At 37.7% G+C, this 24,969-nt stretch overlaps 10 protein-coding genes and 1 pseudogene across 16 annotated transcripts in view; 2 read left to right on the top strand and 9 right to left on the bottom strand.

The window, feature by feature from the left end:
* Positions 1 to 748, bottom strand: part of LOC104763884 (nijmegen breakage syndrome 1 protein) — a 3,624-nt gene extending 2,876 nt beyond the window's left edge. The window contains exons 1-3 of one of the 2 annotated variants that reach the window (XM_019241324.1): positions 658 to 748; positions 255 to 308; positions 20 to 157 (exon numbers count right to left, since the gene is read on the bottom strand). In XM_019241324.1, coding sequence (XP_019096869.1) covers positions 20 to 157; positions 255 to 308; positions 658 to 694 — 229 coding nt within the window. In that variant the 5' untranslated portion in view covers positions 695 to 748. The remainder of the gene's footprint in view (positions 1 to 19; positions 158 to 254; positions 309 to 657) is intronic. The other variant, XM_010487286.2, reaches the window with a different exon arrangement.
* LOC104763883 (tyrosine--tRNA ligase, chloroplastic/mitochondrial-like) lies at positions 1,042 to 3,191 on the top strand. 2 transcript variants are annotated; one of them, XM_010487284.2, is made up of 2 exons: positions 1,042 to 1,149; positions 1,529 to 3,191. In XM_010487284.2, exon 2 carries the CDS (start codon positions 1,585 to 1,587, stop codon positions 3,118 to 3,120), a length of 1,536 nt encoding a protein of 511 aa, XP_010485586.1. In that variant the 5' UTR covers positions 1,042 to 1,149; positions 1,529 to 1,584; the 3' UTR covers positions 3,121 to 3,191. The 2 variants fall into 2 exon arrangements, with proteins under 2 accessions (XP_010485586.1, XP_010485587.1); XM_010487285.2 differs by having other exon boundaries at positions 1,071 to 1,149; positions 1,536 to 3,191.
* Positions 3,356 to 5,518, bottom strand: LOC104763882 (pentatricopeptide repeat-containing protein At3g02650, mitochondrial-like). The gene has a single exon (XM_010487283.1). It carries the CDS (start codon positions 5,411 to 5,413, stop codon positions 3,623 to 3,625), a length of 1,791 nt encoding a protein of 596 aa, XP_010485585.1. The 5' UTR covers positions 5,414 to 5,518; the 3' UTR covers positions 3,356 to 3,622.
* LOC104767303 (putative UPF0481 protein At3g02645) lies at positions 5,655 to 7,253 on the bottom strand. Its single transcript, XM_010491346.1, has one exon. The coding sequence runs from the start codon at positions 7,251 to 7,253 to the stop codon at positions 5,655 to 5,657; it is 1,599 nt and encodes a 532-aa protein (XP_010489648.1).
* Positions 7,793 to 8,693, bottom strand: LOC104767302 (disease resistance protein RPS4-like). Its single transcript, XM_010491344.1, has 3 exons — positions 8,468 to 8,693; positions 8,117 to 8,362; positions 7,793 to 7,970 (listed from the first exon to the last, which is right to left on the bottom strand). The coding sequence occupies exons 1-3, from the start codon at positions 8,680 to 8,682 to the stop codon at positions 7,793 to 7,795; spliced, it is 639 nt and encodes a 212-aa protein (XP_010489646.1). The 5' UTR covers positions 8,683 to 8,693.
* Positions 9,970 to 10,757, top strand: LOC104763881. Its single transcript, XM_010487281.2, has one exon. The coding sequence runs from the start codon at positions 10,067 to 10,069 to the stop codon at positions 10,583 to 10,585; it is 519 nt and encodes a 172-aa protein (XP_010485583.1). The 5' UTR covers positions 9,970 to 10,066; the 3' UTR covers positions 10,586 to 10,757.
* On the bottom strand, positions 10,844 to 13,681 carry LOC104763880 (stearoyl-[acyl-carrier-protein] 9-desaturase 5, chloroplastic). The gene is made up of 4 exons (XM_010487280.2): positions 13,390 to 13,681; positions 12,267 to 12,771; positions 11,489 to 11,929; positions 10,844 to 11,315 (listed from the first exon to the last, which is right to left on the bottom strand). Exons 1-4 carry the CDS (start codon positions 13,509 to 13,511, stop codon positions 11,193 to 11,195), a joined length of 1,191 nt encoding a protein of 396 aa, XP_010485582.1. The 5' UTR covers positions 13,512 to 13,681; the 3' UTR covers positions 10,844 to 11,192.
* On the bottom strand, positions 13,809 to 15,637 carry LOC104763879 (stearoyl-[acyl-carrier-protein] 9-desaturase 2, chloroplastic-like). Its single transcript, XM_010487279.2, has 3 exons — positions 15,462 to 15,637; positions 14,574 to 15,078; positions 13,809 to 14,468 (listed from the first exon to the last, which is right to left on the bottom strand). The coding sequence occupies exons 1-3, from the start codon at positions 15,614 to 15,616 to the stop codon at positions 13,899 to 13,901; spliced, it is 1,230 nt and encodes a 409-aa protein (XP_010485581.1). The 5' UTR covers positions 15,617 to 15,637; the 3' UTR covers positions 13,809 to 13,898.
* Positions 16,537 to 20,236, bottom strand: LOC104763878 (putative lipid phosphate phosphatase 3, chloroplastic). Of its 5 annotated transcripts, none has more exons than XM_010487276.2 (9): positions 20,098 to 20,236; positions 18,660 to 18,752; positions 18,051 to 18,272; positions 17,878 to 17,965; positions 17,673 to 17,782; positions 17,503 to 17,593; positions 17,211 to 17,399; positions 17,064 to 17,123; positions 16,537 to 16,977 (listed from the first exon to the last, which is right to left on the bottom strand). In XM_010487276.2, exons 3-9 carry the CDS (start codon positions 18,264 to 18,266, stop codon positions 16,790 to 16,792), a joined length of 942 nt encoding a protein of 313 aa, XP_010485578.1. In that variant the 5' UTR covers positions 18,267 to 18,272; positions 18,660 to 18,752; positions 20,098 to 20,236; the 3' UTR covers positions 16,537 to 16,789. The 5 variants fall into 5 exon arrangements, with proteins under 5 accessions (XP_010485578.1, XP_010485576.1, XP_010485579.1 ...); XM_010487274.2 differs by lacking the exon at positions 20,098 to 20,236 and adding an exon at positions 19,609 to 19,948; XM_010487277.2 differs by lacking the exon at positions 18,660 to 18,752.
* LOC104763877 (putative Delta(7)-sterol-C5(6)-desaturase 2) lies at positions 20,991 to 22,635 on the bottom strand. Its single transcript, XM_019240770.1, has 3 exons — positions 22,302 to 22,635; positions 21,378 to 21,683; positions 20,991 to 21,298 (listed from the first exon to the last, which is right to left on the bottom strand). The coding sequence occupies exons 1-3, from the start codon at positions 22,516 to 22,518 to the stop codon at positions 20,991 to 20,993; spliced, it is 831 nt and encodes a 276-aa protein (XP_019096315.1). The 5' UTR covers positions 22,519 to 22,635.
* Positions 23,741 to 24,953, bottom strand: LOC109130761 (annotated as a pseudogene).

Here is a 24,969-nt window from a genome sequence, read left to right as displayed (position 1 = left end):
GTCCCATACTTTGAACAATCTTTGACACGGATAACAAATGAGGAGGTTTCATCAGAAGACTTGTTCCTCCGAGAGGTTGAAACAGTTGTTGCATCAAAAGTTAACTCTGCGTGGATCCTAGATACCCCCTTATCCTTATTGATAATTATATCACATCCTACAGAGAAACAAAAACCCCCATGATGAGGGCACAGAACACGAGCAAGAAGAAGACTAATGAAAGTTTTAAAATATTGAAGAATCTGTATCAATACCCTTTCGGCCAATCTTGTAAATCCCCTTTGTAAAGATATAGTATTTATCTTCACCTGATACACATAGATTCAAACCATTTTACAACGAATAAGGTTACAAAACAAGAAATTTTCTAAAAGCAAGACCAAAGCTAACACAAACGCACTTCTCAAGCATAAACCCAGAATAAATTTGGGGTTTTCGCTGACACATTCATCAGAAAACAGTTGCTAAAATGGTGAACAAACAACTAAAAACTAAAGCTGATGACAAATTTCACTGAAATAGTGATTCCAAGTTCATAGGATAGTTTTAGAACTGCAATTAATGGAGCAAAATGTTCGTAAAGATGAAAAATTTTAACAGGAAAAATATCAAACTCGTTCACTAGAAAGCCAATAGAATTCTAACGGAGAACAACACCTGAAAGTGGATCAACGGGAAAGAGACCCCAAACCATTGATTCGCTCCAATAATAAAAATTTGTTCGGAAGGGTTTTTGTTTTATGTAGTTGGTTTCTTCAGAAAGTCTTAAGACGGTGGTGCTCTTTACTGGGTTTTAAGGAGACCGGTTTTGTTAACCAAACTTAGTCCGGTTTTATGAAATTAAACTTGAGATTCTTTGGTTTATCTTGTTTTGGCTTCTTTATACCCAAAACTTTGAGTTGTAATCTAAAATTTTTTACCTCAATTTTAACAAACCCTAACTCAAATCCGAAAGAGAGGATTAGTTAATTGGGTTTTATAGATCTCGGTTTTGTATCTTAACCGATTAAAATCAAATTTGATGCCGGTTATTAAATAAACCAGAGACTTTAAGGTTCTCTATCTTGTTTCGAATAATCTGAAGCAAATTGATCTGTGGAAGAAGCAAAGGTCGAAAACAAATTCCATTCCCGGGAGCTGCAAACCAAAGTAAGCTCTTTCACTTAATCATCTTCTCGAAGTTTAAATGTGTATCCATTTAGGTGTGTTGTAATTTCGCTGAAGTTGGGATTGTTATCTCCAAGTAGCTAGTTTCTCTGGGTCTGTTTCGATGCAATAATGGGGATTCCTTTATAGTTTGGTGTAAAATTTGTTGGATTCCTTTATAATTCTGTTTGAAGCTCCCATTTTTGGAGATCAACTCGTTACTATGTTTATGGGGACAATAATATGATACAATGCCCATAAGGTGTTTGTCAAATTGCCTGCCTGAGAATTTTTGGGTTTGGAATCAGCAGTTTGGCTATTAACTCTTGTAAAGATCAGTAATTTCTCTGTTTCTTTTCAGCTAATTTGTGTTTCTATTTAGTTTGCAGTTGTAGTTACCAGCTTGGCTAGTCAGGAAAGGCTCAAGCGTATAAATTTATGGCATATGCAACAGGAATGACTCTTGCTTCAAGGAGTATCTTGCCTATTTGTTCCAGGAGCTTATCATCTCCCTTACGTGTCGCTTCTTTACTTGTTTTTACTGAGATATCCTCCTCCACTTTCTTCAGAAGGGTCCAAGTTCCTCACTTTTACTCCACTTCTACTACTCCTCTGTTCTCCTCTGCTAAGTGCTCAGTTCAATCTACTTCATCTCCTGAGACAGTAAGTCAAGCTGTTTCTCGCCCTAATGTAGTCGATATACTTGAAGAAAGAGGACTCCTCGAGTCAATCACTAGCAATAATCTCAGGTCTGCTTGTTCTGATCCTAAAGTAACTCCTCTAAGGGTCTACTGCGGATTTGATCCGACTGCTGAGAGTTTACACTTGGGTAATCTACTTGGTATCATTGTGCTTTCTTGGTTCCAAAGATGTGGACATCAAGCCGTTGGTTTAATTGGTGGTGCCACGGGACGGGTTGGTGATCCATCTGGTAAAAGCCTCGAAAGACCTGAGCTTGACGCTGATACACTGGAGAAAAACATTGCGGGGATTAAAAAAATCATTATCAAGATTCTTGGTAGTAATCCAAGTTCCAGCAGCTCTTATATGATTCTTAATAACTATGACTGGTGGAAAGATATGACAATGCTCGAATTTTTGAATAAAGTCGGTAGGTTTGCTAGGGTTGGTACTATGATGGCAAAGGAGAGTGTTAAGAAGAGATTAGAATCAGAACAAGGTATGAGCTACACCGAGTTCACTTATCAGTTGTTGCAAGCCTATGATTTTCTTCACCTGTTCAAGAACGAAGGGATCAATGTTCAGATAGGTGGCAGTGATCAATGGGGGAATATAACAGCTGGAACTGATTTGATCAGGAAGATTCTCCAAACAGAAGAAGCAGCTTACGGGCTAACGTTTCCTCTCCTATTGAAAAACGACGGGACGAAATTCGGGAAATCAGAAGATGGAGCAATCTGGCTCTCTCCTTCGATGCTATCGCCTTATAAGTTCTATCAGTACTTCTTCTCAGTTCCAGACGTTGATGTGATACGTTTCTTAAAGACCCTAACTTTTCTGAGTTTGGATGATATAAAGATCTTAGAAGATCAAATGAGCAAACCCGGGTATGTTCCTAACACTGCCCAAATCAAACTCGCTGAAGAAGTAACCAGATTTGTACATGGTGAAGAGGGTTTGAAGGAAGCCATAAAAGCAACAGAAGCTTTAAGACCAGGAGCTGAGACAAAGCTTGATTGGAACTTGATTGAGAGAATAGCAGAGGATATACCTTCTTGCTCACTGTCTATTGATCGAGTCTCGGGTTCATCTATTGTGGATCTATCGGTTTCTGCGGGTTTGTTTGAGAGCAAATCTGCTGCGAGGAGAATGTTGAAGCAAGGTGGGTTTTATATGAACAATGAGAGAGTGGATGATGAGAATAAGAGAGTTGAAGAAGAAGATATTGTTGAAGGGAAAGGTCTTGTTCTTTCTGCAGGCAAGAAGAATAAAGTGGTCGTTAGAATTTCCTGATTTTTTTTATAACAAATCTGTATTTTTTATTATTGTTTTTGTTATAACAGCATTGAATCATTAATTTTTCATAAGCTTCATATATTTTATATTTAATTTAAATACTCCAAGGTATTATTATTAACAATGATACGTTTTTGTGTTTGTATTAGTTGGTCTTATAGAGTTTGAAAGTATGAACTTTGAACATGAAGATCAATTTTCTCAACTCAAAATTTGAAACCGAAACTAAATCTGAGCTAAAATCAAAAGATGCTATCTTACTAGAAAACCAAATACAAACAGAACAATGACCATGGTAAACTGAATCACTTCTTGAAAGCTATAAAAAAAAAATCTTGATTGAACACTGTAAAGGCTTATTGGGGAATACTGGAGTACAAAAGATTGATTCCAGTAACAAAAGAACAAACCAGGTATCTTCCGGGATTTCAAACCAAGAAAAACATCTTCAAAAGCTAGTCCACAATGTTAGAACTTTGACAAGTATCGGATCGAAATTTTATGCTGCAGCAAGTAAGTTTCCATTTTCCGTTACCTTGGCTTCAGATTCCATCTCTTTAACTGCCCTTATAAGCCCCTGAGTAATCGCATTCAAGTGCAAGCCTTTCTGCTTCATCTCCTCAAACAGCATCTCTGCTTTTTTCCAATCCAAAGCTTTCAGGCAAAATGATTGTATCAGCTTATTGTACTCATCACCATTAGGCTGCACCCCAAAACGATCCATTTCTTTCAAAAGTTCCAGAGCTTCGTCATATTCTTCAATCTTGCAATAACCTCGGATAAGTGCGTGATATGTCACAGGACTAAGCTTCTTATGCTTCTTCTTCGCCTCTGCGAGAATCTCTTGAGCTTCGCTCATCAGCCCTCCTTTAGCATAACCGCTAATGATGACAGTGTATGTGTACACATCTGGTTTCAAACCTCTACTCTCCATCAACTTCAAAACCTCTTTAGCTTCATCCAGATCTCCAGATTTCGAATAAGCATGGACAATCAAATTGAAAACCGCATTCCCAGGAGCAGGCCCTTTAGAAATCATATCCAAAAGCAAAGATTTAGCGTCTTTAACATTTCTCATCCTGCATAAACTATGGAGAACATCAGAAAATGGTTTTATCCCTTGTCGCCTAGCTTCTCCAGACAAATCACCCAACAGCTCCTGAGCAAACGTAATAGTCCCATCGTTCTTAGAAAGAGCACTTATCAGAGTAGCCACAGATCTAGGAGGAGGGAATTTCTCTTTCGTCTTGGCCAATTCGTAAACTGAGTAAGCCTCTTCAGCCTTCCCTTCCTTACAAAACCAAGTTATGATGTTACCGATCTGTTCTCCCTCTGGCAACACACCACTCTCAAGCATTTTCTCACATACAGAGCATGCCCAAACCATAAACGACCGCTTACAAAGCGCCTCCAATGTCAAATAATATGTTTTCGCATTCGGAGTAAAGCCAAACTCTTCGGTTTTAGTAAACACATCAAAAGCAGCTTTGGATTTACCAATTTTCCCAAACAAGGCAATCAATTCATTCAATATCTCCAAATTCAAAACACAACTATTCTCCTTCTCACCAATCTCCTTAACCAAATCCCACAAACTATAAGCATCCATTCTACGTGTATCACTAGTAATAGCTACAAGAATAGATTCCACAAGCGAGGTGGTAACAGTAATCTCTTCTTTCTCAGTTGCCCATTTCAAAAACCTAATCAGATTCTTACCTGAAATTCCTGGGGATTCAAACACTCTTACCACAAAATCTAAGTGCAAGTCTACATTAAGCGCCTTAAGACCAACCTCCAAAGATTCCTCATCACTCCGTAACAGAGACAGGACAGATTCTAACTTTTCGTCATCAAATTGGTACACCTCGCTAACCTGAGAATCCCCCTTTTCTACAACGGATCCATCTTCAGAAGCTTCAATCGCAACAATCTCTGAATCTCCATCTTCACCAACACCACCAATGGCTTCAACAGAGAGACCACCATTTACATCAAAATCACCACTTTCTGCAACACCCAAATCGGAAAGATTCGATTTTTCAAGAGTAAGCTCTGCGGCTGACGAGATTGGCATCTCATCCGTGGGTAACGAGACTGGGTTCTCTTCCGTAGGAGGGCTCCCGGAGAAGAACCTGATGTTTCGAGTAGAAGCATTTCCAGACGACTCGAGGTATGAGAATCTGGAAATGGAGTTTAGCGATGGAGTCTGGGTCTTCTTCTTCGAGAATCGAGTCACGGCGAGGTTCCGAGTCGCATTTTGCGATCTCCAAAAAAGGGATCTCAACATTTTCTTCAGCAGCAGTTTCTGATTCTAAACCCAAAACCCTACTCTCTCTCTCTCTCTCTCTCTCTCTCTCTCTCTCTCTCTCTCAAGTTCAGATCTTTATTGCAATTAAAAAAAAAGAACTTTTTGTTACAAATTGCTTCAACCAAAATCAATTTTAATATGGTTCAACATAAACCGAAACAAACCAAACCAAGTGAAATAGAAATCAAAATCGAAATCGAAATCGAACCAAACCCAAAACCTAACCGGTTCTAAACCGAAGTAAGGTGCCAAACACCATCGAGAACAGTTGCAAAGAAACCAACATCAACAACAAAACCGCCGCCAAAAACGCAAGAATCTGCCAAGAACCGTAAACATAAACCTCAACCAATCTTCCAATCTTCACCTTCCACCGTCCGGTATAATAACGGTTAACATCCTCAATAGTCTTATCCAAAAACACAACTTTGGTCAACCTCACAGACTTGCTCATACCATTCCACATCTCTGCAGCTTCTTTATCACTCTTGAGACGGCTCACAAGCACGCCTTGTTCTCTAAGCAACCTAACGTCTTCTTCCGAATCGATTATTCCGTTAATGAGCTCTGTGTAACGAGTGAACACTAGTGGTCCTGAAGTGTTTGAAGCTTCGTAAGCGACGAGGTTTCTAAGAACTGTTTCTGTGTTGATGTCTAGGTTTATAACAGGGAGGTGAAAGTGACCCGAGTTTGAATCGAATGATACAGTTGAAACGTTACCGTTTGTTGTTGCTTTGAATCTAACTCCGGCTTTGTGGAGATCGGAGACTGATGGTATTGCGAGTTCTTCCACAAGAGGAGGCTTTTCGATATCCTGATCCGAAACCGATGATGATGAAGTTGTTGCTGCTTCGCGTTCTTGTCTTGTGAAGAGATAATCAGCTGAGAGTTTCAGAGCCATGAAGCCAGGAAGATTTGATATGATTCTCCAGGGGAATCTCAAGATTAGATCCGCAGTTTGAGACGCGAAAACCCTTTTGAATTGTTGCTTAATCTCTCCCAAAAACCTAACTGCTCTGTTTCCGCCATTGTCGCATGCTCTGTTTTCTTCTTCCTCGACTTCTTCTTCTTCTTCTTCGATTCTGGGAACGATCATCTGATACAAGAAGTCTAAGATATGATTACACTCATGAAGCTGAGCCTTTAAAATCTCATGATCGTCGAAACTGATAACTAGAGGAGAGAGATCTCTGCATAATCCCGTAAGAACAGAGACCAGGAGATCATCAGCTGATTCGATCGAATCAAGAGGGTTTTGAAACTCGAGTGTTCTCCTCAAAACGAAAAGAGGGATTTGATTCTCAATCATCATTATATCTCTAAGAATCTCGTTATGCCCAACTCTGTTAATCAAAGTCTCCACCTTTTTAAAACTGTAAATCTTGAGAAACTCGATCAAGAACGACGAATCTACCGCCATGATCCACAACAGAGTCTCTCCGTTAAACGCGATATACTTATGATAACAAGCTCGAATCTTAACCTCCATGGATTGTAATTTCTCTACAAGATCATGAAACCTGAAAGAGCTACTACATTGGTTTCGAATTTTTCTCGCGATCATTAGTTTATACCTCTCCATTTCGTGAAGCTCTGGTCTTAGACAGTGATAAGGTCCGATTGAAACCCGGTGAGGTGTGTATTTATCTGGATGGCTACACATTAATGCTTTAGGAACATTGAAAATGCTGACTGTGACTTGTTCGAGATCGTGTTCTTCAAGCTCTGCGTCGAGAGGTTTCCGAACATCGATTACCCATCGAGTTTCGTCAAAGCTGTGTTGCTCTGGAGATGTCATAATTGGTTTGTTAGGTAACATGATCTTTGATTTTTCTGAAGCAGAACTAGAAATCTTGACTCGAATCCGTCTTCTTCTTCTTTCAATCTGAGTGTAAACAGAAGACGAAGAATTCAGTTTTTCTTCTTTCTGCAGTTATGGTTTCATCTAAGCTTTACTCTGTTTCAATTGTATTGAAACGGTCATTAAGTTTCAATTCGATCTTTCATAGAGTATTTGGTTCGGGTGGATTGAGTCGGTTCAATTTAGCGGAGCAAACAAAAACTTATTGCTTGCTTCCTAATGATATAAGATCAAGAGTTGTTTATTATTTTTTATAAACATATTTTTATTTTTATTATGATTTTTCAATAGATTCAAAAAACAAGATAAAGTTGTAGATTTTAATATGTATTAGGGATAAATTGATAATCATTTGAAAAGTGAGAGGTTCTTCTTGAGTCACAGGTATTCCCAAGATCGATCTGAACTTAAACAGCAACATAGAGAATAAAAAATAGAACCTTTAATAGATAAAAGACTCACTATCCAGACATAAATTGCAGAACATTAATATTACATCAAAACTTTATCTTTTTGGTTTTGATCCTCTTGAAAACGGTAAGCTCACGTGGGAAATTGCATTTGCGATTCTTTTTGTTTTTTCCCCCAAAATGATTCACTTCGTCCTCAGTTCCAATTGCTGCTATAACTCTCTGAACTTCCTTGACAATCTCCTTGATAAAATCGGCTTCATAGCTGCCAAGAAAGAACAACATACTTCACATAAATTAAAAAACATACTTCAACATTTTCAGGAAAATTACAGAGAGAACATAACTATCTTTGGTTTTAATTAGAGGGAAAAGAAGAAGATGGATGGAGTGAGTGTGCGCTTAAAGTACCTCTTGCCTCCCAATGACAAACCCATCTTGTCGGAAATACATTCCAAGGCTTCTTTCCATTTCTTTATCTCATCTCCAGTAGATCCTTTCGCGAGAGTCCAGAATTTTTCACCAAACTCACCTGTCTGTTTTCTGATGTCTTCTGGCTCTACGTTGTAGAAGATTGGAATGACTAGGAGCTTTCCTTGATCCGCAAGTTTCTTCATAGTAACCAACTCATCCATACACCACGGCGACTCTGCATACCTATAATTAATACAAGATGATTTATATATGTTCCTTGAATCTTCTGGTTCAGTGAAGAAGATATTGGATAATCGTCAAGAGTGTGAAAGAATGAATAGTATAGACCTGGTAGAGAAGATGGCCAGCGCGATCTTCGACTCTTGAAGCCTTACAAAGAGATTTTTAAGGTCTTTGCCTCTCAGCTCGTATCTGTCTACGAAGATGTTTATCCCATTCCTTTCCAAGGCATCAATGAGGTGGCTCACGAAGCTATAACGCAATTCCTCTCCCCGGAAATTTAAGAACAGTTGATGCGATTGAGTGGAAGAGAAGACAGCCATCGTTGTTTGGAGGTTTGTATGAAATGAAGCACATTACGCTGTTAAATAAATTCTTCCAAACCCTTATTTGGCAGGCAGTGGAAGCAAATCCTCATCAGTCAAAGTCTTCTTTCTGTTTCTGACCCCATGGAATATGGGGGACAGGATAGTGAAATGAGAAAATATGGTGTAAAGGAGAATATATATTAGGGATCTCTTTGTAATTACTATATAGCAAAACCCGTGTGTATCACCCTATATATACCTTGTACATCATTTGTATAATAAAGGGTGGCTTAACCTACATGTGGCATACCAGGAGACTGTGGCACTTCCTTTAATACGACGCTGACCCCGAATTTCAATACGTTGCAAACTAATGAAAACTGTTTTAAGCAAGCAAAGACTACCAAAATGATTCTAAACCCAACTTAACATATCTGATCCTTGTATTGGACAAACAAGAACCCAATCTGGCCCATTGGGCCTGCCAGTCTTGTTCTGAACAAAAAGTAAAAGCAAAACACTAGCCGTTACGCAACACCAACTCACACTCTATCCGTGATCTATCCTACACCTGACTTCTAGGCCAGGGCACGAGACGGATACCCTTGAATTTTCTCATACCCTTTATCCGATCTGACTCTAACGGGTAATAGAAAAAAATTATTCGTATTCGATCCTTAAATAACGGGTACCCAGAAAAAAATAGTTGACCCTTTAAATACCCAACCCTTTACCCTTGCCCAGAAAAATGAATATCCGATAAAAAAAATTATCAATAATCGCAATAATAATTTCATATTCCAAAATCCGAAAAAGGAAAAATTCATAAATGTATGCAACATATAGGTCCAAAAATTCGAAAATTACAAACTTAAAAAGAAAAATAAAATATTAATTCAATTGGGCGTCCAATTGGACTAAATTGAATTTAGACTTTAACTTTAACTCTATAATATATTTATAAATTAATAATAAATAATAATAATACAAAATATTAAAGGGTATTTACGGGTCGGATAACAAAACGGATAAAGGGACGAGTAACAGGACGGATATTGAAAACTAAACCAATACTCTATAATCGTCCCTTACTCACGGGTAATATAATTATAATACTCTTTACTCGACCCTAAAGCTGCGGGTACCTTTTTTCGGGACGGATACGAGCCGAGTAACGGGTCGAATACGGGTAACGGGTATTAGTGCCCAGGCCTACTGACTTCTGTAAACCCCAACGGTCATATTTGGAAAAATCCGACCGTTTAAATTTCTCTTTATATATCATCCCACTCCGATGTTACCGATTCATAACTCACTACTCACTAGCTATCTTCTTCTTCTTGTCGATCTCAAAATCCAAAAATTTTAACAATCCGAATCAGATAAATCCAACATCATCATGGGTTTAATTCCTCAGCCACAAGAATCTAGCTTCTACACCCATAAACTCTTCCTCTTCTCAAACTACGTCCTCCTTGGTGCATCCTCAAGCTGCATCTTCCTCACTCTCTCTCTCCGTTTAATCCCTTCACTCTGCGGTTTCTTCCTCATCCTCCTCCACGCCACCACAATCGCAGCCGCCGTCTCTGGCTGTGCAGCCGTATCTTATGGCAAGAACCGGTGGTACGCAGCTCACATGATCACTACTGTCCTTACAGCCATTTTCCAAGGCTCAGTCTCTGTTCTTTTCTTCACCAACACTTCCAACTTCCTCGAGAGCCTTAACTCTTATGTCCGTGAGAAAGAAGCGTCTATGATCTTGAAACTAGCTGGCGGGCTCTGTGTTGTGATCTTTTGCCTTGAGTGGATCGTTCTTGTTCTCGCCTTCTTCTTGAAGTACTATGCTTATGTCGAAGGTGATGGTAATGGAGTTGCTATGAAGAGGACTGGTAAGGTTCAGAGTGACTTCCAAGTTTGAAGAAAGAATGACTTCTTGTAGTGATTTTGTTTGAGAGAAGAGAGTTTGTCTTGTATCAAATGTTAGTTTGATCTGTTTTTCAAGGTTTATATGTATTGAAGAATTAAATTGGTTGATTACTTTGTTGATGATTCTACATATATACCGTCTTGCATAAGAAAACTTTAGCTAATGATAGTCATGGAACAATGTCTACCCAAGTTATCTAGACCAATAAAAGAAATCGGACTTTCGCAACTTTTAATAGGAACAAAATGATTTGACATTAAGAAACGGAAGCTTTACTACTGTAAGAGAGAACACCATTATTTAAACTGATACAACAAAAATAGAATCAAAAAGGTAAAGCAAAGTCGTAAGTTCTTGGTAAACCAACATTATCACTAAGAGAACACTCAAACATTTTTCTCTGGTCTTGACTGATTCAAACAAGAAACATTACCTAACCACATAACTTTTATCTACAATGTTCCGTATAAAACAAAACATATTCAAATGAACTTTCGTGGTCTTAAAACTGGTCCTTCATTGGTGAGAATGAGATGGTTGGTGAAGACCTTTATGGCTTACTTGGGATAATTCGAAAGAGAATTGTGTACTAAACTTCTTAAGCCCTGATATTTCTACCAAAAATCCAGCTGAATGGTATGTTTTTGGCTGCTTCTTTGGCTCTTCCTTGAGCTCTCTCTTCAATTTTGCGGATTCTTGTAGGTAGTCCGCAGACAAAGTCCTGTCAAAGGCAATGATCAAGTCAGAATTCAAAGTTCAGGTCCTGATCAGATCTTCAAATACACAAAACATACTAAACAGTATATCTAATATAGTTTCCATGACTAAAAACTACTACAAGAACATGCTAAGTATTCATAAACTAGGAGGTTTCATCACATGGAGGTAATTTACCTGGGCCCTGTGTCCTTCACTAGAAAGGCCTGACAAAGTCTCCACATTCCACCGTTCAACAAGAAACTCTAGAATATCAGCATAGTCCTTGGCTGTGTAGATACCAAGCCTCTGGGCAACGGTTGAGAAGTGCTCAAACAGGTTATCATCTTGGCCATCATACATTAAATGTGCAGGCATTGAGATCTTTTTCTTCATCATATCAGCCAGACCCAAGATCGTGCCATCAGGGTCAATTTCAAAGAGCTTCTCTACAATCTTGGTGTAAGCAGTCTCATGACGCTTCTCATCAGCAGCAATGGTCCCGCATATCTGCGCAAGTTTCAGATCTCCACGATCTTTCGCTAGCCTGGCAGTGTTTCCATGAGAGATGAAGGTCGCTCTTTCTTGAAAGGATGTGTAGATGAAACCCAAGTACGGGTTGTTTTCAGTTTTTGGATCCTAAGAACATAACACAAATCGATCAATCATACATTGAATATTAGTAAAACAAAGCTATACACAATGAAAAACCGTACAAGTATTTAAAGTGGCAGCTAAGTAGGATCACTTCAATTCTATCTTCAGAACTTGAAACATAACTATGGGTATGTTGCTAAGATGATGATTTGCGAATAGTCATTGTGACGTCAATTCAAGCCCAATTAAGAAATGACAAGATAAGTTCCAAAAAGGTAAAGACTGATAAACGGTTCCAACTTATTACTCTTTCTGTTCCCCTACCTATTGTATCTTAACAGTCAAATCAAATAAGCAGGCAACGATTAGCAGAGCTTACCATTCCAGAACCAATCAGATACTGAATTGTCTTTTCAACCTGCCTCATGTCTACTCGACCAGAAAGATAAAGATACTTGTTAAGAAGATCCCCATGTCTATTCTCCTCAGCAGTCCAAGCCCTGGTCCATATAGCCCAAGGAGTAGGACTTGCTCCGGTCTCATCCCTAACTCCATCCAAGGTGTTCAACATGGTCTGGTAAGTAGGAAGTGCTTCTTCAGTGATCATGTCCCCAACAAGCACCACAAAATAGTCATCAGGAAGTTCCTTACACCTTTCTCTCAACTCCTTGACTTGGTCATAGAATCCTTCCGACTCAGGTTCCGGAAGAAAATCAGTCGGCTGCCATGATTTCTCAACAGGTTTTAAATAAGTCAAGAGGGTTTCATCAGCCCATCCTTCTAAAGACTTAAAGATCTCCAGCTTTTCTGGCGGCATAGAATGTTTAACTTGGACATGCACCTCTCTAGGAGGGATATACAGTTTCCTTCCATTCGTAACCTCTCTGTAATAGAAAAAAAAAAAACAAATAAAGTTTCAAAATTTCAATAGGAGTTGAGCAAGAAATCAAGAAATAGAGTAAGCAGCTGCTACACATCAATCCTGAACAACAACACCCAATAGTCTTTTACTTAACATGATAAACAAACAAGAGAATAAATGAATAAGAAACTGATTAGCATAGTAGTCTTATGGGCCAACAACCATGTAACAAGAAAGTCATAAACACAAAAACAATTCATGCATGCGTTCAGAACGAAGAAGAGAATTAGCCAAATTTTGTTAATGTTACTTAGTAGACAGACAATATTTTCCTTTGCATGTAAGGTACAGATTAACAAAATCAAACATTTTTCATATAAATGAGTCTCTGTGATCTAAAACCAAGCTCGCAGATAAATCTTAGTTAGAAAATGAGAGATTTCAACATACAAATGAAGCAAATACATCATTTCACGAACCAAGAGTGCATTGGGAATAAAAATTGATGAAAACAGGAAGCTGGATCAACCAAAACCGGAGATTTATCATCGATACTCAAAAAGCAAACACCAGATCAGGACAAATTCAAAGCATTAATAAAGGAATAAATAAGCCTGCAAATTCGAAATATAAAACTCACGTAGCGGCAGAGCGAATCGTAGAAGCCATGAAAACTCTAGAAGATCTGGATCCCCTAACTTGACAAGGACGATAGACGTAAGATGAAAGGGAGAAGACGATCCGATCCATAGCCATCGCCATTTTTTCTTTTCTTCTTCTCTAACAAACTCAATAAACCAATGAACAGAAGCAAAACGAATCCCAGATGAAACAAGAAAAGTTTTCGATTATTTCTATGCTCTGTGACTGTGAGAAAGAGACAAATGTGAAAGAAGAAGACCAAACTCTGGGCGTGATGATCGAGCCACGGACGGACTGATTAATACTATAATTGTTACTTTTTCTTCTATCCCTCAGGTTCACTTCTAATTACGTCTATGCCACTCCTTATTTGCTCACTACACAAGCCCATGGGCCGTATAACATATAACCCAGTGATTCACTAAAACGCAAGATCGTTTATTATTTAGTTTACTTTACATTGTTTTGAGTCCAAGTACAGTGAAAACGCAACAAGCTTTGTCGTTTTTATAGTTTAACTTCTCTCCCATAGATCCAGCTGAATGAAAGAGAAGGTTTTGACCCAAGTTTGACTCTATCGTTAGCTCTTTCCTCTAACCTTCTAATCCTCTGCGGCAAGGTACACAGATAGTCCTGTGCTCTCCTTCCTTCGCCGGACAAACCCGACCCTAACTTCTCCACCTCCCACCGCCGCAACAAAAACTCCAAAATCCCTGCGTAATCGGTCGCGGTATAAACTCCGATCCTCTGCGCCACGGCGGCATAATGATCGAACAGATCGTCTTCGCGTCCGTCGTGCATTAGATGAGCCGGCATCGTGATCCGCTTCCTCATCATACTCGCTAGAGCCTGTACGGTCCCGTCGGGATCGATCTCGAACAGCTTCTCGACGATCCGTATGTAAGCCGTCTCGTGCCGTTTCTCGTCCGCCGCGATTGTTCCGCAGATTTTGGCGAGCGTTGTGTCGCCGTAGGTCGTGGCTAGCCTCGCCGTGTTGCCGTGGGAGATGAACGTGGCTCTCTCTTGAAAAGAAGTGTAGATGAAGCCATTGTAGGGATTGTTCTCAAATTTGGAGTCCTGAATAACAATTATAAAAATTATCAATTAGGCCCCAAAGAAATTATAATTTACGATTTCTGCCCACAATATTTTTTTAGTAGTATGAGATGATGAGAACGTTACCATGCCGGATCCGATAAGATATTGAATAGTCTTTTCAACATGTCGCATATCAACACGACCTGATAAGTAAAGATACTTATTCAACAAATCACCGTGTCGATTCTCCTCTGCTGTCCATGCTCTAACCCAAACCGCCCACGGTGTTAGACTCCCGCCGGTCTCGTCCTTGACGCCGTCTAGAGTGTTCAAAGTCGTTTGATAAGTTGGTAATGCTTCTTCGGTGATCATGTCTCCGACAAGAACTACAAAGTAATCGTCAGGGATCTCTCTTGTTCGATCTCGTAGCTCTTTCACTTGCTCGTAGAACCGGTCTTCGTCGTTGGTTTCGGGCAAAAAGTCTTGTGGTTGCCATGAAGTTTCAACGGGTTTGAGGTAAGGTAATAAGTTTTCTTGGGCCCAAGGTTCCATTGATTTGAAGATCTCGAGCTTCTCTTGTGTGATTGTGTGTGTCACTTGGTTTGGTACTTCTTTTATGGGTCGAAACGTCTTCTTGTGACTCGTTTCTCTGTAACATTTTTAAATTGTTAGGATTATTGTTAATTCGATCAGGTTTGTGCCTTTCAAAAATGCAAATTAACTGATTGTCTATATGAATTTTATTAGAACTCGCAATCATTTCATTATTTGAATTACTTCCAAGTTCAATATAGAAAAAAAACAATAGTTAACTTTTTGATCAGTTTTTTTTACCGTTTTGATTCGGTTTTGACAGGATTTGCGAATGAGACAAATATTTAAATATAATATGATCATCCAACACCTTTTCACTTCCATTGTCATTCAATGGGTTAAACGTATACCACGGAATCAACCAATATAAAGCAAAAGCCAAAATTTAGAATATTATCAACGAAAAGGATTTGAAGATCTGAAAAGATAAAAACTCACCTAGGGTTTGTGGCAACACACGAAACTCGAAGAGGACGACGACGTGGAAAACTAGATCCCAAGTAAGTAGGCGGCGGGTAAGATACCGCAACCGCTGGATTCTGCCTCGTTCTAGCCATCGTCATCGTCGAGTTCAAGAGCAAAGCTATCGTCATTTTCTCTCTCTTTTCTTCTTTCCCTTCTGCCTCTTGTGTTAGGAGGAGACAGTAGTATATATATAATGAGTTGACAAAAGATTGAGTATTAAACATGTCACCCCTTAGCTGTAATTATTAGTCTTATTATATAGTTATATGATTAATTATTCACTTAATAATATGCAACTATGCACTTGTGTGACATATGACGAGTCGTTTTTGGTTTAAAGTTTAAACTATATATGTTAAAGATCTTTACTAAACGTATATGCGAAGACAAAGAAATTGTCAAAACTCCAACACATCCAATATAATTTCTTTCCGTTTGCATTTGCGTTTAAGTATTTCATCTTATATATTCTTTATATGCAATCGATCATAATTTTTGTTGTAACTATAAAATTCATAAACACATATTGATATGATTACAAATATATATATACAGTTCAAATGCAAACACAATTATTTGGTTTTACAATAAACAAAACATTTACACGTTCGGATGGTATGTTTAGGTTCTTATAGTAAGTATTAACCGGATCGTTTTTGGTATGTGATAAAAAGTTTTGGTAACGCATGACATTTGTGAAAAAACAAATGGGCTTGATTGAGAAAGTTGGCGTGCTCGTGTCGTGTCTACTTGCCACGAAATTTTGAACATGTATATGCTAATATCTATACGAAATCAGACGTTACAACACTTGAAACATAAGAAAAGAACACGAAACTTCAATGCAATATTTAATCAGAGAATTGGAAGTACTCAACAAATACAGAAACAAATAACAAAAAAGGTTATCAAGAAGGAACGATTCGAGATTTTTTTTTTTTACTTATTTATTTCTTTGGTTATTTGTTGTCAATGAATTATGCCGGATTTGAGTTTGATTGTGACCCATAACAAAAGTGATGCACAGTTACAATTTACACATGTTTAGTGTTTTTAACCAAAAAGTGATTTTCGATTATACAAGAGAGAGTGAACTAGTCAAAAGAACATTAACCAATAACAATACCGGACCCATTAATACTGGTCCCATCCATTTAAACCAAAAACCAAACGACTGTAGTTACTAGACTACTAGTTATCTTACACAAATCTAGCAAAAGTAGTCAAAACAAAAGAATCAAAAGAACAAGAAAAAGTGTCCTAAAAATAAACAACCAGACCAGCTTCAGCGTTTCTTCTACTCAGCCTCTACCAGTTTCTACATCTTCTTCTCTCCTCATACTCGGATTATCCACCAAATGTAAGCCCATAAACCCACCGTCTTCTTCTTCACCGTTATCACCTTGGGGTTGTTGCTGCACCGCTCCATTCTCGGTACCTTGCACTCTCGCAGCTTCCAACACTTGGAAGTAAGCATATGGTCCCCAACCTAGAACAACAATATCAAACTTTAGATGATCAATTCACAATATAAAAGATACATCTTTTCAAATGGAATCTGCAATTCGTTTGCACCTTCGGTGTGATATGGTGGCGGGAAAAACTGAAGATAACAGAACGTCGACACCACAAGACCTGCGAGTTCAGACAATGGTATGAGGTTTGAATGTTGTTTAAAGGGAACAAGTTTTGACCTTTTTTGAGTAGAGAGTGGAAACAAACCTAGCAAGCCTCCTGCAAAGACGTCTGTCCAATGATGCCAATAGTCATCAACACGGGAAATACCGACCAGAGCTGCAAATAGCAAAGGGAGTATGACTATGCATAGCTTTGCAACATGGCCTTTACCGTCAAACGCTTGAATCTTTCCCGATAAGTATAGCGACAGAAATCCCAACCCCGCAAAAGACCCTGCAAAAACAAATCAAAGCTGCAGTTTAATAAAACCAAAACTTTCTTTTCGCCTAAAACGCTCAAGAAGACAAAGAAAAAGAAAACAGTAACATAGTCTTACATGAGGTGTGCCCGCTTGGGAAGCTTTTGTGCCCTTCTCTTATGACGCTTTTATCACCATGGCATACAACATCTCCGAGGATATCATAAACCTGAGAAGCAAAAAAACAAGATTCAAGAGGCAGAAAATAATTTATAACGCAATAGTAAAACACATGGAGACATAGTTACAGCTTTGCCATCGGGAAAACAACGCCAGAAAAAGTCAGGACGTGGTCGACCAACTGCATTCTTGATTGCATCGGTAAGTACTGCTGTCACCAGAACGGAGTATAAGAGACCTGCACATGGAGAAAGGCCAACATTACTGTTGTTCAAATATGTGAAAGAAATAGATAAAGATGAAGATCATAAACATCTCTTCAGAAATGCTGACCTAGCACAGCGTGATGAAGATCATAAACATCTCTTCGACGGAAATAGATAAAGATGAAGATTACCAAAGGCAACAGCATCGCATATACCTGTCATTCCGATGAAAAGAAATGTTATTTATGTTGTGAAAAATGTATGAGGCCAGTGTTAGAAGTTGACTTATTAGACGCTTACCGGGACAGACCAAATTGGTACAGTGTTACTTTTTAACGGGTAACTGAGATCAGTCATCATATCTTTCCCAACAAAGCGATAAAACGGGTGGATTATAAGGAGTCCGCCCTCGAGAATAACAAGTAGCACGAGAATGATCCAATCATGCATGTGAATCCTTGCAACAGTCATTCCATGGGACCTCACAGTGTGAGCGCCTAGCTGTGCCTCTCTCATCCTGTGCTGCTTAGAGATATAAAATACACCATGATCAAATAATTTTCCTTTCTCTCTGTACTTTTCGATTCAGCCACAATGATGGAATGTAAGCAAGAAAGATACTTATAGTATGTGAAAAGTAAAGAATCTACAAGAGATCACTGCTGTGGGTCAAAATAGTTACATGAACTCATTAGAAAAGCTATTGAGCTCTCAAACAAAATTGACCTACTGTATTACAGTGATATCTAAATTCAGCTCATCATTACGACCAAAATGATGTGAAAACAAGAGATATATAAAAAGTCGATGTCTAAGTTGTGGTATTCGTTGCAACACAAGATTAAGGTTTGATATACACCAGTGAGACTCGCCAAGAAATAGTTGGCGAAAATAAACAATTAGGGGTACCTCTTTACTATTAGGTTCTATGAGTGGAATGTCAGATGGTGAGACCAAATTGTCAGCAGTTTGTGAAATCTCAGGCCCCCGGTTTGTCACAGCCTAAGATCATCCCAAGAAATCACACACTCTAATGGGTAAGAAGGTTTACAGGAATGTACAAAGAATACCACTTAATAATACTCAAGGAACAAGATTATGGAAGAACCAGTCCTAAGAAGACTTGATTAAAGAAGCAGTTTAGATTGAACATCCAAAGTTTTTTAATGGTTTGGTATAGAAATGCGGCAATGTGTAAAGCTAAAGACATGATGTTATCTTAAATCAAGCAAAAGGAAGAAAAGATATCTACTAAGCTAACTAAACTCCATCAAGTAACAAATCATTGATTGTACAATTCACAGCTAATCATACAAATCCTGTAATCCGGTGAGATGGGGTTAGGTCAAACATTGGTAAGCTAAATCTGTATATGCCATAAGTATTTGTTTTCATAAAACCTGAAACGTTTCTTCTATATTAACCACCTGATATAATATAACTATTCCCCTGTTCAATCAATCAATCTGGAAACAAACAAGACTCACACCAAAAGATATCAGTTATCTACAAAGAACTCAAACCACAGAACCACAAACAGAGAAGAACAGAGAAAATTCAAAAGAGATTCTTACTCGCTTAGAACCAAACCATGACTAAAGAAGACTATGACCACCAAAACGAATCTGGCTGGAACCAAGAACCACTGAATTGATAATATGCTAATTAGCAGACCTAACAATCTACAATGAGATCCAACAAAAAGGCTCTAAGTTCACCTAAATATTTGGAACTGAATAATAAACCAAACACGACCTTAACGGAACCACATCAATTTCTAAAGTAGAGAGTCAAAAGCAAAACCCACCAATTTAAAAACTTTTTCCAAAAAATCATTGACAAGAGAGAATCAACAAACCTGATTAAAACCCCCAAAATTCGGAAAACAAGGAAAACTGAAGCGAGCCATTGCGTGTAACAAACACTTATAAAGAGTCTCAAAAATTAGATGAAGAGGAGCAATCAAGAAGAGTCTCTACTGTCCGAAAAGTAGAGAAAGAATTAAGAAAAAGAGAGAGAGACAACAAACTTCATCCTAGTAGTTAGTAGATGAATGAAACCCCCAATTCAACATTACAGTAATGGAAAGAGCGATAAGTAGAGAGACAAAACAGTGACATCTCCAGAGACAATCTAATTCTAATCACACACAAGTGGGAGTGGGCAATATAAATATTTTTTGGTATATCTACAAAGACCCCCCATGTGAAAGGAACGACCTTTATGCAAAAAAAAAAAATGGTGTTTAATATGAAATTACAGAAGAAAAAATTACCAGAGACTCTCTCTCCAGTCAAAAGCAATAAAGGAGTTTCTTTTTTTGGGCGAGAAAGAAAGATATATATACCTGACGTTGGTTGATCGACTCGCCTTAAAATTGTTTTGGTGCTTAGCAGAAACTATATACTAATAAAAGTGAGTTATCGAAAAGGTGTATTATACTTTCATGGCGGATGAGAGAGAGAGAGAGAGAGAGAGAGAGAGAGGACACGCGGTTTTGTAAATTTCGATGCTTTGGGTGTAAATTTTTAGGTATTTGATTTAATTTGTTGTGTTTTGAAAATTTTATTGCTTTTCAAAAATTCTTCAACCTTAACCGACAAAAAAGGAAACTTTGCCTCATTTACATGTCATCATATCTTAAGCAAACCTCACCTACCTATTTAAATTTGACGATTTTGGGAAACTTCAAAGATGACTGTTGTAAAACCTCTGGCTAGATTTTTGGGTGATATCGTTTTTGGTAGAGTTTTGACTTTTGACACCGCTAATTTATATACACAATTGATCTTAAACAAGATAGACCTATTAAATCCTTCAGATTTTAAAAAACCCTATTAAACAAAATATATCCTGCAATTATAGAAGGTTAATTACAAGTTTATTATTATCCCTGTATTGTGATAGATAATGTTTTAGAATTAAAAACATGAATTAAGAAAAACATTTAATATTTAGCAATAAGTGTATTATGTATTTATAATAAGATATTTTATAATTATTAATCAATAGTATTTTATCCATCAAAATTTTAAATTCTTATTTAATAACTAAGATTAACTGATTAAAATATACAGAAAATTATTTTTTGTAATGCAAGAAAAAATACAAAAAAATCATCTTTTATAATACAAAAGAAAAGAGTAATAAATTTTTAAAAAGGAAAGTAGGAAACTTCCCTTCTAGTTCCAACAAACGAAGAAGAAGAAAAAAAATGTGAACTTTGGACATTAATTCTCTTTATTTTGTTTCCTTATTGAAACTGTCTTCTTCTAATAAGAGAGGATTCTTAATAGACCCAAACATCCAATCCATCCATATGGTATAATGACCATAGTTATGCTTGTACGTCGTGTGGTGTATGGTATGGTATCCTGCACCCATTACAGGCCAGATGTTACCGTGGATGCAGTCATGGATGTTCGCTGTCCATATGGCTTCTATGAACAAAAGACTCAGATGTGTTATAAGATGAATCCGCACTATAAACAGCGCTATCACGTGCGGTACAGCCTGAAGTATCCCGTCCAACGGATGGAATGCGAGCCCTGGAAAAGCCAAAGTAACCATTGATACAACATTCTTGATGAGTTTAGATTGAAAGCATATAGCTTGACGACGACTTACCGGCAAATGGAGAGAGTGTATTTTGCTTGTTGTAGATGTGATGGGTCGCATGGAGATGCTTATAGAGAAATTTATTGTCATGAAGCTCTTTGTGAACCCAATAAATCCCAAACTCAACTAAAACAAGATAGAGAGCTATGTAGAGGAAACAGAGGAACCAGTTGAAATGGTCAAGTGTAGTGTAACATTTGGTCCAACCATGCTCGATCATATACTCAGAGACAGCTGGAAGAAGAGTGTACCAAGGCATAGCTTTCATTGCCACATATATTTGCAAAAGCATAGCCTTTCTTGTAGGAATGGAATCTGAACACAAAATAGAAGAAACCCCGGCCCACAAGAAACAGAACTAAGAACCACAATATTTCAAGGAAATAACTAAGTTTTACTTGTTTTTAAGCCCTGGCCCTTTTTTGGAAAATAAAAACTAAAAAATTAAAATTTAAGACTAACTAAATGAGAAATAGAAATTGACAAAAAAAAATGAGAAATAGAAAAGAAGAAAAGAACTGAAAGTAACCGTCAGAATCCATGCAAGAGGGTAATTCGTTCGTAAAATTGAAACGTATGACAGAATCCATTAGGCGATATAATCGAAAGGGATCAAGAAAAGACTTTAAAACTAATCAAATGAGAAATACTAGAAGACAATAACTAAAAGTAATTAACAGTAAGAAGAAAGAAAAAAAGGAAACGTTCATGCGATATAATCGACGATAGAGATCAAGAAAAAGGTTTAAAGACTACTAATCAAATGAGAAGTACTACAAGACAAGAACTGAAAGTAATTAACAGTAAGAATGCATGCAAGAGGGTAATGCTCGTCAAATTGAAACGTATGTATCATGTATGACAGAATCCATCAGGCGATATAATCGAAGGTTTAAAACAGAACATCGAAATTCAAAAAAAAAAAAAAGTCACCTTTGGGAACGTAAACGTTGAGTTTAAGATAATAGATGTAGAAGCACCAGAGGAAGCCGGAGATGAAGTAGAGTATGTTTCCGGCGAGGTAATTCCGGAGCCACGTCTGGAGGAAATGTGGTAAAGTTTCCCATAGACTCGCCGGCAAAAGATGACTCAGAACGATTCGGTTGTAGAAAGAGGTCTCTGTGACGAAATGATTATGATCTGCCGCCATGAGAAAGCGCCGAGAATAAATGGCCAAGAGGAGGAGCTTTGAGATCTGTTGCTACAATTTCGAATGAAACACGTATAAATATTTCTATGATTTACTTTATTACAACATAGAAAGAGGTTTAAGAGTGATTACAACATACAAATTAAATGTCTATTTATTTAAGTACAACAAAGTGATTGGAAAGGTTTTAAGAGTCACGATCGACAACAACAACGTAACATATGAAAAAGAGACATGTGTATGCCACTCGAGCACACTTACCAAACCAAAAATTGAAATAAAGAAAAGAAAAAGAAAAAAAAGGACCATGGGTACCAGAATTAGTGATCGTCCGACTTCTCACAACGCCTCTGGGAAATGTATCTTCTTCCAAACCACATGAATCCTCAAATTAACGAAACTGTTGTTTTACAGTATATATTTACAGTATATATGTATATAGGTTGTTGACAATACCACCCACCACTAAAAAACTCTTTTGTATATATATCACTCTAAAATAAACAATTGGTTATCGTTTGACTACAATTCTTACAAGTAAGATTTGACTAATAAAAAAACGATTTTAGTACTCGGTTCAAACGGATACATAATTTTCTTTGATGCGAACCAAAGGATCCGATGCATAACTGAGGGAACAAAAAAACATTTGAAAACATCAAAATAAAATTAAAATAGTAAGGGGTTCTACGTTCTTGGCTAGCAACAAGAGGATTCTAAAAGTTTTAATATACTGCTCTGATTTCACTTTCTAAGTTTCAAAACACATCTGATCAATTGTAAAGAGAACGTTAATTTTTCTTGAATTTAATTTAACATTACATTCAAAAGAAAAAAAAATAGTAAGGGGTTAATTTAATTCTCTTTGGTAATACTTATGTAATTTTACTTTAGCAAAAATAAATAAATGATGCAACTTTTGGCAAATCTCATATTGTGACACGCATGGAATTTAGTTTTGGACGAATTTTACGTATAGCTTCATCGCGATTCACCGATCCCTCACATGTCACACATGCATCTAAAGGATTCTTTTTCCAAGGAGTAAATCCGACAGGAAACGCATGCATCATACACAAATTTAATTTAGTATGAAAAGAAGATGTTATTATTGTATATAATATTGTAATATATGAAAACTTTGACCAAAATAAAAAACAAATTTAATATGAAAAGTTGTTAATAAAATTATTGTATCATCAAGCACATTCTGAAATATGTGTTACGTAAGTCTCACGTCCTCTACATGGTCTAAAAACATAATAACCCCATTTCTCTTAATCGCTCCCATCCCTTGGATTTCAAATACTCTGAAAGTTTTCCTCTCCAAACTGTAGTATAAAACATAGCAACGGTCGGGCGGACGACTCGACGACAACACAATTTCATTTGTAGTACCAATGACCCCAATAAAACGAAAAACTTTACGTTCGCTTATACGCTGCCACCGAGGAGGCATTTCGTAAACAAACTTGGACCATTCGTGTTTATCAGAGTCTTTTAGTATCCACATCTCAAAACGTCTATCTCTTCCACAAATGTAAGGACGCCCTTCCGACATAACTAAACCCAATTTACCATTGTAGTTAATCAGAGTTGCTCCACTAGCCACAGCATTGATGAAAGGTTCCATAACTTTGATAAAGCTGAACGTCTCTGACTTAACATCAAAGCAAACTATCATAGACATAGCTGAAGATATGTCGACAGAAGCTCGGTAATACAAAACACCATTAATGCATATCCCATCAAATCTAGGAAAATGAGGTATGCAATTCGATCATGCTCCATGAAAGTTTCTTAGTTCCTAATAATGTTAGAACTTGATGCTCAACAGAAATCCCATCTCTTTCGGTCATTGAAAGTACCTTGAATTGTTTCTCCATCGGATCATACCCAAATAGCTATATATATAACCTCGTCTTTGTCTTTGGTTTCGGTAAAGTTAAGGTTTGTCTGGTGGTAGGGTTACATATCACCGAGACCAACTTGAACTTCTGCACATCTCGAACAAAGACAAGGCCATGGATAGGACTAATAATATCGCAAATACCATCGAAGGGAATTTTCATATGAAAAGTGGCAGCTAAACGAGACGATCTCTCATATGGATGTTGAGGCTGAGGTGTCGAGAAGACGATCAGCTCTCTGTGTCTCACGCAAGCGAACAATAGCTTCGGTCGAGCAGAAGACTTGGTCAGGAACAACTCGGTGAAATAGGGAATTCTAAGTATGGAAAACCAGAGCTTCGATACGCAGCTACATCTGGCTATAGATTTTGCAGATAATCTAGAGAATATGTCCATCATGACATCAATTGGGACCGGTACTTCTGAGTTTTCTAGAGCATTAGTTGAGTTTGAAGTAGGGAATCGTGAGTGCTTTCCAAGGATGGTTCGAGGATCCTCCGAGACGTTCAGCCGCCGCGATTTCATGGCTGCGTTAACTAAA

Source organism: Camelina sativa, chromosome 19 (assembly GCF_000633955.1).
Source record: "Camelina sativa cultivar DH55 chromosome 19, Cs, whole genome shotgun sequence".
Lineage (NCBI taxonomy): Eukaryota > Viridiplantae > Streptophyta > Magnoliopsida > Brassicales > Brassicaceae > Camelina > Camelina sativa.
Note: the sequence above shows the minus strand (reverse complement) of the source record. Positions and strands in the feature narration are given on the sequence as shown.

What these genes read in the sequence shown, in the direction of transcription:
- LOC104763878 (XM_010487274.2), bottom strand. Translation starts at nt 19,659, where the DNA reads ATGGCTCGCTTCAGTTTTCCTTGTTTTCCGAATTTTGGGGGTTTTAAT. An exon ending in ATTTTGGGGGTTTTAATCAG is followed by an intron (nt 18,753 to 19,608) that starts GTTTGTTGATTC and finishes GGATGATCTTAG; the next exon opens with GCTGTGACAAACCGGGGGCC. An exon ending in TCTTCATCACGCTGTGCTAG is followed by an intron (nt 17,783 to 17,877) that starts GTCAGCATTTCT and finishes CTCCATGTGCAG; the next exon opens with GTCTCTTATACTCCGTTCTG.
- LOC104767302 (XM_010491344.1), bottom strand. Translation starts at nt 8,682, where the DNA reads ATGGCTGTCTTCTCTTCCACTCAATCGCATCAACTGTTCTTAAATTTC. An exon ending in CTGGCCATCTTCTCTACCAG is followed by an intron (nt 8,363 to 8,467) that starts GTCTATACTATT and finishes TATTAATTATAG; the next exon opens with GTATGCAGAGTCGCCGTGGT. An exon ending in TTGTCATTGGGAGGCAAGAG is followed by an intron (nt 7,971 to 8,116) that starts GTACTTTAAGCG and finishes CTTTCTTGGCAG; the next exon opens with CTATGAAGCCGATTTTATCA.
- LOC104763879 (XM_010487279.2), bottom strand. Translation starts at nt 15,616, where the DNA reads ATGACGATAGCTTTGCTCTTGAACTCGACGATGACGATGGCTAGAACG. An exon ending in TGTGTTGCCACAAACCCTAG is followed by an intron (nt 15,079 to 15,461) that starts GTGAGTTTTTAT and finishes AAAATGTTACAG; the next exon opens with AGAAACGAGTCACAAGAAGA. An exon ending in ATCTTATCGGATCCGGCATG is followed by an intron (nt 14,469 to 14,573) that starts GTAACGTTCTCA and finishes ATTGTTATTCAG; the next exon opens with GACTCCAAATTTGAGAACAA.
- LOC104767303 (XM_010491346.1), bottom strand. Translation starts at nt 7,253, where the DNA reads ATGTTACCTAACAAACCAATTATGACATCTCCAGAGCAACACAGCTTT.
- LOC104763881 (XM_010487281.2), top strand. Translation starts at nt 10,067, where the DNA reads ATGGGTTTAATTCCTCAGCCACAAGAATCTAGCTTCTACACCCATAAA.
- LOC104763880 (XM_010487280.2), bottom strand. Translation starts at nt 13,511, where the DNA reads ATGGCGATGGCTATGGATCGGATCGTCTTCTCCCTTTCATCTTACGTC. An exon ending in ACGATTCGCTCTGCCGCTAC is followed by an intron (nt 12,772 to 13,389) that starts GTGAGTTTTATA and finishes TTTCTATTACAG; the next exon opens with AGAGGTTACGAATGGAAGGA. An exon ending in ATCTGATTGGTTCTGGAATG is followed by an intron (nt 11,930 to 12,266) that starts GTAAGCTCTGCT and finishes TTATGTTCTTAG; the next exon opens with GATCCAAAAACTGAAAACAA.
- LOC104763882 (XM_010487283.1), bottom strand. Translation starts at nt 5,413, where the DNA reads ATGTTGAGATCCCTTTTTTGGAGATCGCAAAATGCGACTCGGAACCTC.
- LOC104763877 (XM_019240770.1), bottom strand. Translation starts at nt 22,518, where the DNA reads ATGGCGGCAGATCATAATCATTTCGTCACAGAGACCTCTTTCTACAAC. An exon ending in CAACGTTTACGTTCCCAAAG is followed by an intron (nt 21,684 to 22,301) that starts GTGACTTTTTTT and finishes TTTTGTGTTCAG; the next exon opens with ATTCCATTCCTACAAGAAAG. An exon ending in TACACTCTCTCCATTTGCCG is followed by an intron (nt 21,299 to 21,377) that starts GTAAGTCGTCGT and finishes TGGCTTTTCCAG; the next exon opens with GGCTCGCATTCCATCCGTTG.
- LOC104763883 (XM_010487284.2), top strand. Translation starts at nt 1,585, where the DNA reads ATGGCATATGCAACAGGAATGACTCTTGCTTCAAGGAGTATCTTGCCT.